At 35.7% G+C, this 21,991-nt stretch overlaps 1 protein-coding gene across 4 annotated transcripts in view; it reads right to left on the bottom strand.

Moving 5' to 3' along the window:
- Positions 1–401: 401 nt before the first annotated feature.
- KIAA0825 (KIAA0825 ortholog) overlaps positions 402–21,991 on the bottom strand; it is a 461,146-nt gene continuing 439,556 nt past the window's right edge. For 3 of the 4 annotated variants that reach the window (XM_032271836.1, XM_032271256.1, XM_032272732.1), the window contains one exon: positions 2,327–2,964. In XM_032271836.1, the coding sequence (XP_032127727.1) occupies positions 2,847–2,964 (118 nt within the window). In that variant the 3' untranslated portion in view covers positions 2,327–2,846. Of the gene's footprint in view, positions 2,965–21,991 lie in introns of all 4 variants that reach the window. The other variant, XM_032270484.1, reaches the window with a different exon arrangement.

Raw genomic sequence — 21,991 nt, 5'->3', positions numbered from 1 at the left:
AAATAATGTGTGATTCCACTTATGTGAGGTATCTAAAGTAGTCAAATGCAGAGAAGGAGAAATTAGAATTTACCAGGGAGTGGGGCAGGAGGAAAAAGGGAATGGTTTTTCAATGGGTATGGAGTTTCAGATTTATAAGATGACAAAGTTCTGGAGATCTGTTTCACAAGAATATAAATAAATACACTTAATGCAACTAAACAGAACACGGAAAGAAACTAATACTTTATAGAAAGATAATATTTTGGTAATAAGCATATGGCAAGATATAAACTGATAGGCTTCATTCCTGTTGTTAACTTATACAAATGTGAAATAAATGTGAGAAACAAAAATTGTTTTGAAATACCACTTCTTACTAGACTTTAAAAAAAGTATTGAGTATAAAGTCAACTGACTTGTCATTTAACACTCTCAATTAAAAACTTTATTGCACTTATGCCTATAATAATGTCACTGAACAAGCACAGAATAGAGTTCAACTGCAAGCCCTCTTTCTCTACTACTTTTCTCTTCCTTTAAACTCATCCTATTATCCCCTTACTATACTCCTTTCCTTTCAAAAAGGAGCCACAGAAAAGATTTTTTTTTTTCTGGAGAAACAAAATTACTTCCCAGGATTAGTATAGGAATATATAAATTCAATAATAGCTTTAAAAGATGACCTTTAGATATATTAAGATTATCTAAATGTGAAATCCTATAACTTTATAAGATTGTTATATTTGGTTTATTGGATTAATTTATTTTAAACTTTCCATTTTGCATTTGATCCAATGAAACACAGGTATATAGAATTAGTACACAGACCACCACTTAGCTGAAGGAATAAAGTAAACTGTTGCCTTATGTTGATTGTTATAGTAACCTGTTTAAAGATCAGATTTGATGGAATGTCCAGTTCTCATAAAATTTTAGTACCATTTTCTAAATGGTCTTTATAAAATTTTTAGAAATTACTTCAACCAAATCTTAAAAACACTTGGTTTATGATTATACTGGCCAACTAAAGTACACTTTTTTAAAATAAAATGTGTTATTTGGCAGGCAGCTGTCTACATGGCCATTTATGTATCTTTATTTAAAGAAAAAATGTAAGAGATTTCCTAATGTGGCCTCCTCTGCACCCCAAGCTTTTACTCTTTGAAAAATGCATGAGTACTTTCCTTTGGAAATCATGTAGCCTACACATATTTTATAAAAATCACAGAATGTGGGAGTATGGACAATTTATTATATATCTGAGAACATCAGAAACCATGAAGTTTGATGTCATACGGTCTAAAATAGTCCATGATGTAAGGCTTCAGGGCCTGGTGTGGTGGCTGTTGCCTATAATTCCAGTGCTTTGAGAGACAGAGGTGGGAGCACCACTTGAGGCAAGGAGTTCAAGTCCAGCCTGTGCAACACAGTGAGACCCCATCTCTACAAAAAAAAAATTTTAATTAATCAGGTGTTGTGACACGTAACGGTAGTTCTAGGCAGGCAAGGAGTTCAAGTCCAGCCTGGGTAACATAGTGAGACCCTATCTTTAAAAAAATCTTTTTTTAAATTAACCAAGTGTGGTGGCATGAACCTGTAGTTCTAGCTACTCAGGAGGCTGAGGGGGAAGTATTGCTTGAGTGCATGAGTTCCAGGTTACAATGAACTATGATCATGCCACTGCACTACATTCTAATTAACAGAGCAAGACCCTGTTTCTAAAATGAATATACACACACAAGGTTTCTCCCAGATGTTCTTAGACTGCTCAACTATGTAATTCTTTTTGTTGTCTTTTTCCTTCACTGGCAGCTATTTAATCAATTGTGTTCACTAACTGCCCACTTGATGAAATAACAATGTGGCAGGCATATAGGGAGTCATAAAGGGAGACTTCACATTATATCGTAAGATCTTCAAGGTCTTCATAATCTAATGTCAGGCACTGATAGGAAGGATATAATAAATATCTATAATTGTCCTTGGCAGAGAGGGTACTAGAGTATGTTCTGTTTTCTTGTGTGTGTGTGTGTGTGTGTGTGTGTGTATCAATATAATGGAAATTTTTTAAAGTAACCCATTATTGATAATGAGCTAATGAGCTTTGGGATAAAGACTGCTGGAATGAGTTTTGTGACTAATTTTGGGAGAAAGATGGATTCTGGTTGGAAAAAATGGCAAGTGTGTGGCTTGAACCAAGAGGATGGCAAGCAATTATCTGAACACGGAGCCATTTGGTATAGGGCCTAAATATATATGAGTAGAAGTTTGAATCTGATTTAGGAGGAAGTCTGAAAACCACTACAAGCAGAGGTGTGACTAAACTTATAGATCAGGAGAATGCTTTTTTTTTGGCTTTAATTAGATAAATTGAATGAGGAAAGCTGGCACAGTTGTGGATAGTAAAGGCAATTAAGATTGGGACTTGGGCTACAGCCACAACAAAATTAAATTAAAATTTTCAGATGACCTCAGGGGCTATGTGACTCCACTCAACTTAACATCCAAATGTTGCATCTAAAAAATCCTTAAAACAATATTGCTGAACATTTTTGCCTGTTGTCATAGATACTTCAAAACTGAAAGGAGAAAAAAAATAATTCAAAGGGAACACGAGATGGCAGCAGTTATATCATATAAAGAGAAAGATTGGGGAAAGACAAAACATTTGAAATTATTTTTAAAATAAAAGAATACATAGCACCTTATTCTTTATGTGCTGTATTCCTTTTCAGTACAGAGATTACTCAGTCATTGGTTTCATGCTTCACAACACATATGAGGTTCATACTGACTCTGGTAAAAATCCTAGTCCATTACATGTGACTGTTTCCTAAAATAAAGCTGTTGCTGTTTTCTGCAGATTACTGTTCCTCTGTGTTATCTGAGGCAGAAGAGTTCTGTATGGTGCAAATTTGTTTTAAGTGCTCCAGCATTGCTTTTTCTTCCTCTTCTAATGTTTCCTCCTTCTTCATTTCCCACCTAAAAGAAAAATCATATCTTAGCATTTTTGTAACTTTCAAACCGCAGGTCAATACTCAGTTAATCAAGACTTGAATATGTAATCATTGGCTTATTGAGTCATCTGTTTCTCCTTGTTTATTCTTCACTGGCTGCCTCTTGGGCAACACAATTCATTGGCACTTCTGGAGAGTGGACCAGGAAAGTGGGAGACTCAGGTAGAGTGAAATAAGCACCACTTGAGGACAAAGTTTTTAAAGAATTGTTTCAAATGAGGTTTCTGTATTTCCTAGATTTTAAAGATGTATGTGGCCTATGAAAATACACATATAAATAAAATATAGAATTAGCAACAAATAAGCAAATACTGTTCATAGTATATTTTCCATCACTGATTAACCAGATTAGTGGTTTTAAGTTGCAGGGAGGTTTGCCAGGAAGACCTTAGCAGAAAGAAGAATATCAAGTTTACTTGGATATACCTTAAGGGCAGGTCAGTCTATTCCTTGAAATAAGATCAGATTTGAAGCAATCAAGTTCAGTCACTCTAGGGAAGTGCAAATTGTTAGCAAGATTCCAAAGAACATTTACAAGAAGAAGAGATTAAAGACTTTCTAATCTTTCTAATTCTGGATGATTAAGAGATACAGAATAAAATCTTAGACTCTCAAGCTATATACATATGAATATAATCATGAAAAGTAAATATCATCACAATAACCTGCGCACACTTAATTCTCCCTTTCTATCCACTCTCTCCACCTCCCCAGGACTGCCCAGGGTATACTGAACCCAGCATTCTAACAGTTTCATTCTCCTCTCCTCACTATTATTTCTATCACTCTCTAAGCTGTCCACCATGATGTACTGTTATGAAAGAATTTTAAAACCGGTGCCAATACTGTCTAAAATATCCTCTGTTATAAAGGCTTCAGCAGGGTAGAGTTTCTAATAACAAACAAGCAGCTACTCACTGAACATCCTCCAGAAATCCTCATTGGGTTATAATCCAAATTCCAGGATAACAAATAGCCTGCACACATGAATTTGGGTGGAATTTTCTGGTTTTGTTTGAGTGATGAAAAGAAAGCATGTATATTTTCTTTGCTGTTGTTGTTTGGGTTTGTTTTGTTTTGTTTTGTTTTAGAAACAGGGTCTCCCTCTGTTACCTAGGCTGGAGTGCAGTGGCACTATCAAGGCTCACTGCAGCCTCAACCTCCTGGGCTCAAGTGATTTTCCTGCCTCAGACTCCCAAGTAGCTGAGACTACAGGTACACACTACCATGCCTGGCTGATTTTAAATTTTTTGTAGAGACAGGGTATCTCCTATGTTGTCCAGGCTCATCTTCACCTCCTGGGCTCAAGTGATCCTCCTGCCTCAGCCCCCCAGAGTGCTGGGATTACAGGTGTAAGCCACTGCACCTAGCCTTGCACTTTCCATAGAGCCCTCATAATAGGATGTCTGTTCCCATACAAGTTCCCTTGTTTGAGTACTGACTTCAGTGTGCCCTGGCCAGTCCTGGTAGGAAAGAGAGAAGGAGGGGAGACATGGAGAGAAGAAAGAGGATTATCTGAAAAGTGACACCTGGTTTTAATTTATATTTCTGCTTCACCCTCTGCCAAGGATTCTCCTAGCATCAATCTTGTCTTGATATAAAAACTGCTATTTTTGGCTGCCTTAGTTTTTCCATGTTTCCGTATGGTTGAAGTTAGGTCATTGGTCTAACAGGTTTTAATAAAAACATGAATGAAAAAAAGTTTTTCACTGCCATGCTATTCAAAGCCACATCACAAGGAAAATCTGTATTTGGGGATTTACAATTTACCCCACAAGGTTTTCTTACACTGCTTTCATGGAATATTAATGATAAAAAGCTTTCCCTATCCATTTTGTATGTGTGAAATTGGGCATCACTAATATTCATGTTAAATTGAGCTCTTCCCAAGCAGGAAAATAAATACTGGAAAATACTTACATAGCATTAACTAATGGTTAATCATTCTTTTAAACACTTGACATATCATTCTTTAAATTCTCAATTAAACATGTTATTATTCCTATTCTATGGATTACTAAACTGAGGCACAGAGTGTTAAAATCACTTGCCTGAGTATCTTTGAAGTCAGAGAGTCAAGCTCTGGAATCTGGACTTGCAAATGCAATTAACAACCATGGCTTAAAGACCATTTTCAGCTAATATAAATTACTGTTAAAAAAATTTAAATATTTTTCTTTCCAAAAACGATTGCCCAAATTGTGCTAGATATTACATAAAAGATCCATCTAGGGATCATGTAATCTTAAATCCAAACATGAGAAATGATGTATTGCATTTTATCCTCCTCCCATGTAAAGGTGCTAATATTATCTGAGTAAATGAATTATTTTATGAATGTCAACAAAATAAAGTATGTAATATGCACATAAATATTTTGATCATTTTCTCTACTTGTGAAAATTGAAAGTAGTCTCTGCTTCATTAAAAATCCATATAATTAATGTAATTTAAATGAATTGTATACATAATAGAATCCATGATCAGGATTTTTGAAGCTTCGTGACAATTATAGGCACTTCACAGTATAATTGAGCTGTTAGTAATTAATGATATTGGGCAAAGTTATTTACCTACCACAACCTTATTATATTTGCTTTGTGCTTATTAAGAAGAAATCATTTCATAAGAGGATAAAAAATGATGACAAAGATGGATGAAAAAATAATATTAGAACTACATTTTCCTTAATAGTTTTAGTCATATTGAATGAAAGCATTAGAGATTTGAAATGTATATTAATCACAAACATTGTTATATTTCACATCTGTAAGTTCTTAACAGAAGTTTTCTTTAATTCCATCACGGTTTTGGGTTTCATTAATACAATGCAAAAACAAGTCAATTCTGTTTTAAAAAACTATTGAAAGAGAAAAGAATCTACAAAATTTGTTAAACATAATTGAATGAGCAATTGTTACAAATCTTTATTCCTAAATTCCCCTAATATATTTAATATCTGTGGTGGAAAAAGCATATCCCTACAGAAACCAGAAAATGTTGGAAGCAGCATATTCTGGTTTGTCCCGAAAAGCATTGTGAGATAAGTATATTTTTTATTTTCCTAACTTTGGTAGTCTGCCCTTTTATATTATTGCTAAATTCTCCACCTGCCTACTATTGTAGAAGAATTGCAACCTGGCCCTCACAGCTGGTTGCAATGACTGTGCTGTATCTTAGACACTAATGAGCAGTAAAATCTCATGAGACTCCACTGATCTGTACCATGATATTAACTGTCTTCTGGAATTGCCTCCATCTGTATGGCTCCTGGGTGGTTAGATATGGGTCCCTTTTCCTAGGCAAGCACAATAGAGACTCTAAAGCTTAGACTGAGATACTCTAACAGAATCAGCAGTAACAACTTTGCTCATTTGTACCACTCTGATTAACTTGGTTGTTCACAGGCTTGGTGCATGTTCCTGAATTTATACACATTCATTCATCAAGAAGGTATATCTGCTTGCTACTCTGGATATTTTATTAATATTAGCACATATTATAGAGCTTTTCCATGTGCCATACCATGAGCTAAGACCTTTCTATTTTTGCTTACCTCAATGAGCAATTGTGGATATGCAGTCCCACAAGGAGACCTTGAGAAGTGAAAAATAAAAACAGTCACAGATCAGTGAACAACTATTCTAATCATCAGTTTTATAGAATCTTGTATTTGGGGAGGTTTTGGGATGACTGTGTGCTAGAGCCAAGTAGGAAGGCATCTCTCAGGGACATGCATAGTAAAGCATGGGGTATGGTCCAGGCTGTCACGGAAGCAAATCTTGGGTGGCCTGTACTGCAGAAAGGAGCAGCCAACACCAGACATATGAGGAGGGACAGAGTCTGGAGTGTGAGAAGCTCTTTGAGGTATTTAGTAGGAGAAAAGCATTTAAAATCTCTGAAATCAATAGTATTCTGAATAAGAGCACAGGCCCTGGAATCACTCTGCCTTTGTGTTGAATCCGAATGTAAACTTTCTAGATGAATCAACCCAGGCAAATTTCTTAACCTCTTGGTGACTCAGGGTTCTTTCTCATCTATAAATATGGTTACACTGGAACACAGGCCCCCGTATTTGTTTATGTGCTGTCTATGACTGATCTCACTGAATAATGTCAAAGTTTAGTGGTTGCAGTTGTGACAGACTAAGACTGAATATCCTGCAAATCCTAAAGTGTTTATTATTTGGACTTTTTTTGGAGGAACTTTGCCAAATTTGAACTAGAATGATAGTTCTTAACTGGGGTGACAATGTCTCCCTATAGGGAAACATGGAGGGCATTGTCAGCTGACACTATGTCTAGAGAGTGCTTCTCCTAGGACCTAGACAACATAGATGACAACATCTTTAATGTACAACAATGCCACACAATGAAGAGTTGTCTTCCCAAAATGTCAGTATATCCCCACTGACAAACATTGGCTTTAGAATGTCCAAATAATATTGACTAAGAATAGGTATACTAAAATAGGAAGAATCCCTATCTAATTTCTGATTTTAATTGAAATAATTTTAGTCTTTCACTGTTTAGAGTACTGTTTGCTGCAGAATGAGGGTTCAGAAGTCATGGTGCTGGATTTAAATCCTTTATAAGCAGTGTGGCCTTGGGCAACACAATGAGTGCTTCAGTTTCCTTATATATAGAATGGTAATAATAATAGTGCCTGCTTCACAGAGTTGGAATAAGGTAGAAGAGATTAAACACACATGAAACATAAAATAATGCCTAGTTTATAGCAAGCACTCGACAAGCGATGATGATGATGATAATGATGTTGTTGATGATGATGATGATGACTTGGCATATTGGTTAAGGTTGCAAGTGGGAGAAATCCTGGGTATGGTCAGTTACCTAAATAGGGGGTTATTGTCCTCATATAATAAGAATGCAGGGGTGGGTGATTGTTGGCATAGGTTAAGTAGTTTAGCAACAGCAAGGCTGATGTCTCTATGGTTCTCTTGTCATTTACCTCATGGTCCCGATATAGGTGTGGCAGCTTTAGCCTTCATGTCCTCATTCTGAGGCAGGAGGAAGGAATATGGGTCCACCTGTCTCGTTTTATCAGGGTAATAAAACCTCTCCCAGATTCCTCCCAGTAGACAGTGGAGCCATCCTGTCTAGGCTTGAATCCTGACTTTGCCACTTACTAGCTGTGTGATATTTAACACATTTGTTAACTTCTTTGTGTATCGATTCTCTTATATGCCAAATAGGGGGTGCTAGTGGTATACACCCATCTCAATGCCTTGTAAATAGTGGATAAGCTATAAAATTAAGTCCTTTATAGAATGTTACTCTTATTTTGTGAGACTCTACTTGTGTCAAGTGGTTTCCTCAGAGCTCCTAAATTGATATGCTTTCTCTTGCTCTGTGTCTTTCAAATTGTTTTATCTGATAAATTCTCTTTTCTATCAATCAATCAATCAATAATATAATATTGCAATAAATAAATTTAAATAAATAATATTGCAACATATACAAATATATATGTATATGACCGTGTTGTCATTCTCTTTTGTTTTTCATGATGGAAATGTTTTATGCTAGTCCACTCTGTTCACCCCATCATGGCCAAGGTTGATTTTGTTTTCCTATAATCATTTTGCTGTATTTTTCAAACACAGATTATAATAATGGCATTTGATCATATTTTTGGCATATCTCCTAAAATACCAATAAAATACTTGAATATAAAAATGTAACTTAAGCCTCCTGTTTAATGTTATTATGAAACATTTATGTAGTGCTTTATATTTACAAAGTGCTTTACAATTACTTATTAGTTAACTGTACTGTTAAACAACATTAACCATCTGGCCAAATCAATGATTTCAAATTGTTCTACCAGTTGGTAGCTGAGGAGTGAAGAGTAAAGTCGTATTGGATTTTATTCTTCAAGAAAAATCCTTGTTGTCTGTCTCTCTTCTACATTGCACAGTGCAGACTGCTTTTTCAGAGGTAGGTTCAAATGAGAGGGGAAAGTAATGTCTTTGTTACCTTCTTTCTTCTGTTCTGTATATGTGAGTTCTTCTCAGGACCAGTCCTAGACCACCTTCTCTTCTCCCTTGGAGAAGAAAAGAAACCTACTCATTCTTCCTCAGACCCAGTCCACAGCCCATGTCTTTCATGAAGAACTTCCAACTACCTATGCCTGATGTGTGATCATCCTTTTCCTTTGAGTCCTATAGTATCTAATGTCTGTGCTTATGGACATTAGGTCAATTTTGGTTAATTAGCCACATAGTGCTTTGTTTTATCTTTTCTATTACTTTCTTCAGCTGTTAGTTCATTGTTGCATTAAAATTTTTTTCACATGTATCTTTTCATCTATACTTGCAGTTTGTTGAAGAAGACTTCATTATTGTAGCTTTTGTTTCAAATATTTTATTTCAAATTTCATATATTATTTTTCAAAAAGAAAAGAGATGGATTTTTTATGAGCCTTGGGAATGTTTTTGAACATACTTATCAACTATTAACAGTTTTCTCATATAATATGACAAATGCAAAACCAAACACATAGAAATTGACCTTTTCACATTCATGACATATTTGTTATAATTTGCTTTTAATAAACATGGCAGAGTGAGGACATTTGAAATGCTGCTGCTCAAGTTATATTGTTAGAAGCAAGAAAATGCCATCCAAGCTGAGGCAACTTAATTCAGCTTTTAAAAAGCATTGGAAAGTGTAGGAAGAGTGGATCCTTCTGTTTTCGATTCAGCCTCTAAATGACATCAACATGGCTTGACCTGCATACAATCTCTCCTTTATCTTATTTTTCAGCATTTACATCCCTCTTAACTTGAAACTTTTAAAGAAAAACTAACAAGCCCATTCAAAAGTGGGCAAAAGATATGAACAGACACTTTACAAAAGAAGACATACGTGAGGCCAACAAACATATGAAAAAATGCTCATCATCACTGGTCATCAGAGAAATGCAAATCAAAACTACATTGAGATACCATCTCACGCCGGTAAGAATGGCGAACATTAAAAAATCTGGAGACAACAGATGCTGGAGAGGATGTGGAGAAATAGGAACACTTTTGCACTGTTGGTGGGAGTGTAAATTAGTTCAACCATTGTGGAAGACAGTGTGGCGATTCCTCAAGGACCTAGAAATAGAAATTCCATTTGACCCAGCAATCCCATTAATGGGTATATATCCAAAGGATTACAAATCGTTCTACTATAAGGACACGTGTACACGAATGTTCATTGCAGCACTGTTTACAATAGCAAAGACCTGGAACCAACCCAAATGCCCATCGACGATAGACTGGATAGGGAAAATGTGGCACATATACACCATGGAATATTATGCAGCCATCAAAAACGATGAGTTTGGGTCCTTTGTAGGGACATGGATGAACCTGGAAACTATCATTCTCAGCAAACTGACACAAGAGCAGAAGATCAAACACCGCATGTTCTCACTCATAGGCAGGTGTTGAACAATGAGAACACATGGACACAGGGAGGGGAGCACTACACACTGGGGTCAGTTGGGGGGAAATAGGGGAGGGACGGTGGGGGGTGGGAAGCTGGGGAGAGATAGCAAGGGGAGAAATGCCAGATGTAGGTGATGGGGAGGAAGGCAGCAAATCACACTGCCACGTGTGTTCCTATGCAACAATTTTGCATGTTCTTCACATGTACCCCAAAACCTAAAATGCAATAAAATAAATAAATGGGAAAAAAAAAAAAGAATCCATAGGTTAGATGGTTACTTTTCTATGAAAACTCTCCTGGGAACGCAATTGGAAGCAAATTCAAAAAGTATTTAGTTTTGCTTGTTTTTTTTTTTAGAGTCAGGGTCTCACTCTGTTGCCTAGGCTGGAGTGCAGTGGCACGATCATAGTTCATTATAGCCTCAAACTGCTGGGCTTAAGTGATTCTGCTGCCTCAGCCTCCCAAGTAGCTAGGACTATAGGTGTGCATCACCATGGCCATGTATTTTTTTTTTTTAACATTTTTCTGTAGAGAAGAGATCTCACTTTGTTGCCCAAGGTCTCAAACCCCTGGCCTCAGGCAGTCCTCCTGCCTTGTCCTCCAAAGCATTGGGATTATACATGTCAGCTAACATTCCTGGTCTGGTTATGCTATTTAATCATCACAGAATAACAACATTACTTGGCTTTCCATGATTCAGAGAAATTGCAGATGGATGTCATGTTATTTCTTCTCCAAAACAAGCAAACAAACCTGTTATGTTCCCTACTCCAATGCTTCCCACCCCCTACAATGTACAAATATCTTAGTTTGGCTCAAGTAACATATTTCAAATAAATAGTGTAGTGTTCTGTACCCTATAACCTGTATTTTTTAAGCACTGGCAAAATATCTGTTGATTGGTATGTGTTAGAAGTTTAAGTGTTACTATGTTATTCTTACGTAGAATGAAGAAACAATAACTTCACTACCAATATCACAATGAGTAGTAATTGATATCTCAGAAGGTATTATTTGTTAATTTTATGAATGAGGAAAATTATGGCTCTTAGAGCATTGCAATTAGTTTACCCATCCTTAGTTTTTGTATCACTATTTGTTTCTTAAAGTCTAAAATTCAAAGACCATACCAAAAGGCAACAACTTCCTGAAAGTTCATTTATTTACTAACTATACCTTTAAAAAATGAGATAGTGGAATAAAGAAAAAAGATATGCAGTAATTTCAGTTATTTGGTGCCTGACTAGTATTTTTGACCAATGTAAAAAGGTTTTAAACAAACTTTGCTTAGTAAAGTACTTAATTTAGGTCACATATCACACTGGAGTGAGACCTTCTGTAGGTCACTATTTAAACATTTAATTTCTGGTGATGTGACACCAAAAACCTAATGTTTAATTTAATTTGATTGATCTCAATAACCTTTTCCTTCCTCTGACTTTCTGTACCACTTTTTTTCTTTAGTATGTAACTATATCATCATCTCATTTGGGTCTCTGGTTGTTGATTGCCTTGCTTCTCCTATCAGTTTAGAAGTTTCTCAAAGGCAAACACAGTAGAACTGTCAAAAAAAACAAAACAAAACCCTGTCATTTTAATTATCATAACCAGCTTTAATGTAAACAGGATGTTATTATAGTTAATTCTTAGAAACTGTATAGATCAGCAAAGCCCTCTTAATTTAGTCATCAGTAAAATATAACCATTCACGTTTCCATTCTGGTTAATGTAATTAACTAAGTTTAACAGTATTTAGGTCCTCAATTTTTAAGGGATCAAAATACATAATACTAACTAAAATTTAATTTTATCTTTTATGATTCAGATAACACTTTCAGACTATACCATTTCTTAAAATATGGTGCTGTAGATATAGAACAAATAGAAGAGTGGCCCAAATGAGCATAAACTCTGGGAAACTCTGTCTCGATGAATGGTAATGGTAGGAAATTAATTGTATGAAATTAGAAGGCCTTATAAGTTACTTGTTATATTGAACTTTAGCACGTATAGCTTATGTTTTGAGAGATCAGCCTTAGTCTGTATTCTATTTAATATGTATCACAATGAGTCACATTTAGAAGAGTTTTACCATATGTAATTAACTTGCTTATTCATCTACCAAACATTTGAGAGCCTGCTGACTTCAAAATGGTGTGCTAATCTAGATTCAGTGCAATCTCTATCAAAATACCAATGACATTCCTTATAGAAATAAAACAAAACAATCCTAAAGTTTATGTGAAACCCCAAAAGATCCAAAAGAGCCAAAGCAATCTTAAGCAAAAAGAACAAAACTGGAGGAATCATATTATCTGACTTCAGATTATATGACAAAGGTATAGTAACCAAAGCAACATGGTATTGGCATTAAAACAGACACATAGACTAATGGAGCAAAATAGAGAACTCAGAAACAATCCACACACCTACAGTGAACTCATTTTTAACAAAGGTTTTAAGAACATATACTGGGAAAAGACAGCCTCTTCAATAAATGGTTCTGGGAAAAATGGATATTCATATGCAGAAGAATGAAACTAGGCTGGGCACGGTGGCTCATGCCTGTAATCTCAGCACTTTGGGAGGCCGAGGTGGGTGGATCATGAGGTCAGGAGTTTGAGAACAGCCTGACCAACATGGGGAATTCTCGTCTCTACTAAAAATACAAAAATTAGCCAGGCGTGGTGGTGTGTACCTATAATCCCAGCTACTCGGGAGACTGAGGCAGGAGAATTGCTTGAACCTGGGAGGTGGAGGTTGTGGTGAGCTGAGAGTGTGCCATTGCACTCCAGCCTGGGCTACATAGCAAGACTACGTCACCAAAAAAAAAAAAAAAGTTTTGAAACTAGACCCCCATCTCTCACCATATAAAAAATCAAATCAAAATGGATTAAAGACTTAAAATATAAGACCTCAAACTACGAGACTACTACAAGAAAACATTGGGAAACTCTTCAGGACATTGGTCTGGCTAATGATTTCTTGAATAATACCCTACAAGCACAGGAAACCAAAGCAAAAATTGACAAACGAGATCAAACAAGTTAAAAAGCTTCTGCATGACAAAGGATACAATCAGCAAAGTGAAGGAACAACCCACAAAATGGGAGAAAATATTTGCACACCACTCTTCCGACAAGGGATTAATAATCAGAATATATAAGGAGCTCAAACAATCCTATAGAAAAAAAGTTTAACAATCTGATCAAAAGCTGGAAAAGATTTGAATAGAAATTTATCAAAAGAAGACAAAAAAATGGCAAACAGGTATATGAAAAGGTGGTCAGCATCACTGATCCTCAGAGAAATGCAAATCAAAATTACAGTAAGATATCATCTCACCCTAGTTAAAATTGCTTATATCCAAAAAACAGGCAATAACAAATGCTGGTGAGGATATAGAGAAAAGGGAACCCTTCCTTGTACACTATTAGTAGGGGTGTAATTAGTATAACCCCTATGGAGAATAGTTTGGAGATTCCTCAAAAAACTAAAAATAAGCTACTACATGATCCAGCAATCCCACTGCTAGGTATACACCAAAAGGAAAGGGAACTAGTATATTAAAGAGATATCTATTACTCCTATGTTTGTTGCAGCACTGCTTACAAAGATTTGGAAGCAACCTGAGTGTCCAACAATACATAAATGGATAAAGAAAATGTGTTACATATACACAATGGAGTACTATTTGGCCATAACAAAGAATGAGATCCTGTCATTTGCAACAGCATGGATAGAGCTGGAGATCATTATGTTAAGTGAAATAAGCCAGGCACAGAAAGATAAATTTCACATCTCCTCACTTATTTGTGGGGTCTAAAAATGAAAACAGTTGAACTCATGGACAGAGAGAGTAGAAGGATGGTTATCAGAGGCTGGGAGGAGTAGTAAGGGGCTGGGGGTGAGGTGGGTATAGTTAATGTGTACAAAAAATAGTTAGAAACAATGAATAAGACCTATTATTTGATAGCACAATATTAGCTATAGTCACAATAGTCACAAACCTTAAATGTATATTTTAAAATAACTAAGAATGTAATTGGATTGTTTATAATTCAAAGGATAAATGCTTGAGGGAATGGATACCCAATTATCCATGATGTGCTTATTTCACATTGCATGCCTGTATCACAACATCTCATGTACCCTATAAATATGTACATCTTCTAGGTATCCACAAAAATTTTTAAAAAACAAACACTGTGCTAGGCAACAGTAGTGAGAAGAGCTGAATATGATCTTGTCCTCAGGGAGCTTATTCAGACAGAGAGAGTTCATTATATGGACTAAAGTGAATAATTATTCTAAATCCATAATCAAAATCTCATAAAGATTGTGTACAATATTTCAGTTTAGTATGAAATGTCAGTGGTAATAAAAGGCATTGGTGCTGTTTCCTTAGGCTTCATTTTAGTAATTTGTTTGCAGAAAATATGTAATTCAGGCATTTCTTCTTTGACTCATGAAGTAATTGAGGGTAGCCTTAGGAAATAATTCATGTCCTTTTTTTTTTTTTTTGAGACGGAGTCTCACTCTGTCACTGAGGCTGCAGTGCAGTGATGTGATCTCGGCTAAATAAAACCTCTGCCACCTGGGTTCAAGCAATTCTCCTGCCTCAGCCTCCTGATTAGCTGTGATTACAGGCACGCACCACCATGCCCAGCTAATTTTTGTATTTTTAGTAGAGACCGGGCTTCACCATGTTGGTGAGGCTGCTCTCGAACTCCTAGCCTCACCTCATCTGCCTGCCTTGGCCTCCCAAAGTGCTCATGTCCTTCTTGACTCACTGGAAAGTTAGCAACATTAATGACAGAAAGCATAGTGATTTTCTTTGACTAGTAAAATCATTATTAAATTCTATGGTAAGACTGGAAACTATGGAATTTGATGTTCTATAGTCCCAAAGGACAAGCCTTAGAGAAGGAACAGGTATAAGACTATCCTGTGTTTGTTTGAGAATAACTTCATTAGTATTATGATTCAGGAATAGTAGTAGGAAATCCATTACAAACCAGAATAATTAGCTTGAATTTAAATGGCACCATTATTTAGTGACTCCGTTATGCCCTCTCCTTACCCCAAGAAAAACCACAGGATTACTGTTTCTTCCCTTGAACACAGATAATCAGATGAGACCTATCCTCTTTCTGATATGTTCTACGAATGATGAAAATCCACAAAAGCTTTTGCCTAATGTTTTAAAACCCACATTTTAAGAAATATGCATAGTTTCAGTCCATCCTCTTTAGCATACATTAGAAGAAATTGAGAAATCAACATTTTTCTTTTTATGTAACTCGAAAGTTGATTTATCTTCTCAAAAATAGAGTTGTTTAAAATTTCCCTATAGGTTGCAATTTTCAACACTTTAATAGTTTTGTTTTCTTCTGAACTTTGTATTGAATCTCTAAAGTAGTTAAATAACAGGAGTTTTATAAGGGAGTTACAAGGCCTTACATGTTTTCAGTAGGCCCTTTGGGAATAAGTGGATGGCAAAAATCTCACTTTGCTAAGAGATCAGAGAGATCTTTACAACCTTATTTCTACTTCAATTTAGTTGTTTCCTCAAGCTAATTAAGGTGTATTAGTTTGGGGGAAACTCCATAGGAAAAAGGAAAATGTTAAGGAAACATAACCACACTAAAAGATCAAATAAAAGTTAAGAATATATCATTTACTTTTACTACTTTATTTTCAAATTTAATGATAGATTGGGATATTCTTTTTTAATATTACAGAGGTTCCATGAAATGCAAAGGACATTAAATTTTTATAGAATACTATAAATGGTAGTCACATCTTTGCCTTTAGAAGTTACAAAACATAGGCTTTTCTTAAAACAGGCAGAGTGAGCCATTCCCACTCCCCACAAGTTATTGACCTAATTGAATGCTTTAATATCAAGAAAATGAAGTTTATTTATTTTACAAAAAAACTCACAATTTCTTACTATGGTATACTACTTAGAACCCCTGAAACCCAATGTTTTATATATATATAATATATACATATATATTATATATATATTTCATATAATATATATAATATATATTATACATATAGAAAATAAAATATATAGAAATACATATAATAGACATAAACATATATAAATGTATATTTTAAAAATACATAGAAATAAACATAGTTATGACCAAACTCAATACTATTATACATCAACACTTGCCATCATGAATTAGTAGTTTGATTGCTTGCTTCAGCCAAGATTTTGTTGTATGATTATGATAACTAGCTATTTCTGCAAGAATTCAAATGAATGTTTTCTTGCAAGGTTGTTGATTTCTTTAGGTACTACTAATGCAATAAAAGTAATCTTTCCAAGCTCAGGAACAAGCAGCAAAACCCTTAATTTGAATTTATAGCCTTCAGAGACAAGCTGCAGGACAACTTAACTGTCCAAGCAATTTATTTTAATTAAGATGATTTGTTCTATATATTTAAGTAGGAGAGTTATATACCAACAAATGAGACAAATAAGAATGCTAACAGTAACATTTTAAATAGTTATGGCTTAGGGAAAACATAAACGGAAGTACAGCCATCAGTAGTAATGGAATCTGAACTTTTCTGTTATCAGTACATCATCCACAACTCCATAGAGACTTCGTTTCCACCGTTGGATTTTAAACAATTATAAGAGTTTAGATAGAAGGCCAAGGTCATACTATTTGGCCAGAATTTAGTGCTGAGGTAGAAAAATGTCGCTTACTAAGAGAAGAGTCAGTACTACTATATACTGCCAGAACCATATTGCTGATTTTCTTCAGAGTAATGCATAATTTAATCAATCAAAAGAAAAAAATGTATTTTTTTTTCTGTTAACTTGCTATATCTGGAAATTTTCATTGACTATACTCTATATACACTTGGTGTTTATTCCATGTATTTAACTGTTATGTTAAAAGACAGTTAAACCATGTCAAGCAATACTGCTCTGCTCTAAAAATCATAAAAACAATTCTGTTTTCATCAACAAAAGTATTACATATTTACAAACCTAAAGTTATCAAAAATTGAGGGTGTTTTTACTAGCCTATGTAAAGACAAAACCAATTGTTTAGACAACACAGTTGTCACAAGGCCAAACATGGACTAACCTCTTCCGCAAATGAGAATCTGACTAAAAGTATCATTTAGAAACACACGTTCTATTAGCTGAAGAGCCTGTTTACAACTGTGTCATTCCAACTGACAGTAATATTGTGTTTAGAAAATGATTTGAAATATAACCTCATTCATATTTTGATTGAAATTGACTAAGAAGTTAAAAAGTTTAAAACTGGCTGGGCGCGGTAGTTCATGCCTGTAATCCCAGCACTTTGGGAGGCTGAGGCAGGTGGATCACCTGAGGTCAAGAGTTCAAGACCAGCCTGGCCAACATGGCGAAACCCTGTCTATACTGAAAATACAAAAATTAGCCAGTGTGGTGGCACATGCCTATAATACCAGCAACGCGGGAAGCTGAGACAAGAGAATCACTTCAGCCCAGGAGGCAGAGGTTGCAGTGAGCCAAGATCATGCCACTGCACTCCAGCCTGGGTGACAGAGAAAAAAAAAAGATATAGAATTCAGGAGAAAATGACAACTTTGTATGGTTGATGGTGCCTTTACTCTTTGTTGAGTCACTGCCTATATGTTCGTATTCACAGAGATTCCAAAGTTCATTCCTTTCATTCTTTCAGTAATTATTTACTGAATGACTACTATGTTCTGGGCACTGTAAGGGTTTGGGCATGTAATAATATCAGTAATAACAGCTAATACTTATTTAGCAATTTCAATTTCTATGAGGCACTATTCTAAATACTTTACATATATTAATTCATTTAGCCCACACAATTTTATGAGATAGGTTAACTATTATTATTACTACAAACCAGGAGTTACTCAAAGTCACTGATCAGTGGTACAGCCAGGATTCTAACCCAAGCAATTGGATCCAGAGTTAATGCTCTTACCCATTATGGTACATCTCCTACTGTAAGCTGTGTCTCTCTAGGTCTCTATGTTTCATATAACAATAGTGAAACATGAACTACTCTCATGGAGTTTCAGATCCACTTGAGATATCATTATTTTCACAGTGGTGGCAGATTAGCAATGTCTCAAAATATTTATCATTTTAGCTACTTGGGGATGACATGATCCATTCCTCTGTTCCTTTCCTTACTCCTGGAAGAACTAACAAGAAGTGCTGCTAGGCTGGGCGTGGTAGCTCACACCTGTAATCCCAGCACTTTGGAAGGCCAAGGCAGGCAGATCACAAGGTCAAGAGATTGAAACTATCCTGGCCAACATGGTGAAACCTTGTCTCTGCTAAATATACAAAAAACTTAGCTGGGCATGGTGGCATGCACCTGTAGTCCCAGCTACTCAGGAGGCTGAGGCAGGAGAATCGCTTGAACCCAGGAGGTGGAGGTTGTAGTGAGCCAAGATCACACCACTGCACTCCAGCCTGGTGACAGCGAGATTCCATCTAGAAAAAAAAAAAAAAAAAGTACTGCTTCCTCCAACTTCATGCTGCATCAAGGAGGTTGAGAGGCAGGTCTAACTCAGTGGTGTCAAGTAGGCATGTAATGTGGTAGAAGGCTGACAGTCTGCTGTACACATAGACTGTAAGTATTCCCAAGATAGGCCAAAAGGAAGAAGGCTGGAACAAAAAGAAAATGAAAGCATCATTCAAAGCTCCTAAACACTATGATGTGGAGGGACTATAGGGAACTGAGGCTTAGAGAAAGTAATTTCTGTTGTCACAAAACAGGCCATGGGGATCACAAAGTGATCTTTCTACCTATCATACCAGCCCCAAGGAGTTTGGAAAAGAGCATCCTTGAACAAAATAGCTGAATTTTACATGAAATGTGTGCTTATCTCATCATTCATGGAATATGACACACTTTCATCTCACCATGTTTTGATGGGTCAGAAAGGTCAAATGATTTGGTAAACAGAAGCATTAATTACACATAAAGAGTGGCCTAAGGAGCCAAAAACCACTCTGAATCATTTGAAACTAGTACCAACATCAATGTACTGAAATTTTGATAGGAGTGTGATATGGTTTGGCTATGTCCCCACCCAAATCTCATCTTGACTTTTTACTCTCACAATTCCTACATGTTGTGGGAGGAATCTGGTGGCAGGTGATTGAATTATGGGGGCAGGTCTTTCCTGTGCTGTTCTCATGATAGTGAATGAGTCTCACACAAGGTCTGACAGTTTTAAAAACAGGAGTTTCCCTGCACAATCTCTTTTTTTTTTTTTTTTTTTTTTTGCCTGTTGCCATCTATGTAAGATGTGACTTGCTCCTTCCATCATGATTGTAAGGCCTTCCCAGCCTTGCAGAACTGTAAGTCCATTAAACCTCTTTTTCTTCCCAGTATCAGGTATGTCTTTATCAGAAGTGTGGAAACAGACTAATACAGAGTGCAAATGCCTTTGAATTTTTGTAAAATAACTTTGATATCTACTTGAATGTAAATTCTATGAGGGTAAAGACCTTATTTATCATATTTACCACATTGTCCTTAGTGCCTGGAACTATTGTTTGGCCAGTAATATCTACTCAATAAATATTTAAGTGAATGACCCATCTCCAGGAAAATGTCAGCAGAATTAACTTTTCTTCAAAACAAAATCTAGCTTTAAAAACATTCTTGACCCATGTATGTATTTTACTAATTATAAAATTAGATGGTTTAATTAAGATTATTTGCCATTATTGTAATTCCCTTCTTCTGTACTCTGTCTTACCTCCTTGAAGGTGGCAGTGGCAATGTGATGATTTACTCTAGCCAATGAAAATAAATGAAAGAAATGCACTTATCCCCCTTTTTTGGTAGAAGATACTGTGAGAGAGTGCAAATAAAACAGAAAGATCCTTAAGACATCCCAGTATATGCAGAGAAAAAAACAAAAAAGATACATGATAATGCACCTCACTATATTTCAACATTGAATGTCCCATTAGGATTCCACACTGAACATGGTGACGTGATATTCTCAGATGTTGGGGAAATATTTGTTTTAGAGTTAAGAGAAAACACATATATAATAATAAAATAGAGGGAAATAATTTACATTGAAGATAAAAATAATAGAATTAAAGTAAATTAGAGTAGAAAAAGCATTGGAAATCTACTGTGTACTTCTCCATTTTACAGAAACTGATGCCCAGAGAGTACAGTTTGTCACAGGTCAGTCTTGGACTTGAACTCAGGACTTTTGATTACTTGTCTGAAATTCATCATTACCATGTCATACTAGCTGCTATAATAGACTGATGCCCACAGGGCTCAGGGTCAGGACTATCAGTTTTGCAAAATGTGTGGATAGTTGCTTAGAGCTATTGACTGGCTACATACAGATTGACTGCAGAGAAATCTCATAGTCTACATGTTAGTTATTCATTACTGCATGACAAATTATCCCCCAAATACTCAGCAGCTTAAAACAATAAACATTTATTAATTCACACAGCTTTTGAGTGACTTATTTGGTTAGTTCTAGCTCAGAGTCTCTCATATGTTTGTAGTCAAAATGACCCAAATTTTTGTCCAGCAATATAGATAGAGCAAGCTTCTTTAAGTTAGAAGACTTATCAATATTTATGTAAATGATTACTTCTAGAGCTTTGTTTGCCTCTTCTATTTTTTGGCTTTGAACTAACATCTATGGACCCACTATACTGATGGTCTGCTTTCATTGCTCACATGCAATGGAATATGGTAGAAGGTGTATGAAATTTTACAGCCAGGTTAGATTCACTCTTGAGTAAAGTAAATTAACCTCATATTGGCTTCAGTTTTTTCATCTTCAAATAAGGATCATAATACCTAATTTGTAAAGTTATTGTGAAGATTAAGGTAAGTTAGGCAAAGATTTGGTACTGTGCTTGGCATATGAGAGATACCTCATAAATGAGGGTTGGTATTATTACTATCCCTCATAATACCTTGCTTTCTAGATAGGAAGCTATTATTTTTAGTTATAAAATTAAATTCTGGGATAATTTACAGAAAATAGCTATTTTAATTTATAGAAATAGATTAAGCAAATGTGAGACAATTGGCAACACTTCCGTATCAAGCTCTTTCAGTTACCAGGGCAAATACCATAGGAAACTAGGGAATGAGAACAGATGCCTGGCCATCTTCTCAGGGTTTCTGCTTAATACTTCTCTTAATGTTATAGTTACTGTTGCACAGTAAAGCCATTGGAAAGGTCACAGTGGGAAGAGTTTGTCTCTACTCCATGATGTCTGAAAGAGACTCAAAGATTGGGAGACATTTATATGAAGCGTCTTTATTCACATATCTAGTGGGTGATATTGGCTATCTGAGGGACCTTCAGCTAATATGGTTAGCAGGAGAATCTGCACTTGGTCTTTCCATGTAGTCTGGGCTTCCTCATAACATGGCAGCTTCCCGTTGGTCAGACTCCTTACATAATAGCTCAGGGTTCCAAGAGCAGTGTCTCAGTTCAGAAGCTGCATTGCTTTTTATGTCC

This window comes from Sapajus apella, unplaced genomic scaffold, assembly GCF_009761245.1.
Source record: "Sapajus apella isolate SASKATOON/1434 unplaced genomic scaffold, GSC_monkey_1.0 scaffold1, whole genome shotgun sequence".
In the NCBI taxonomy this organism is placed as follows: Eukaryota; Metazoa; Chordata; class Mammalia; order Primates; family Cebidae; genus Sapajus; species Sapajus apella.
This window is presented reverse-complemented; position numbering and strand designations above follow the sequence as displayed.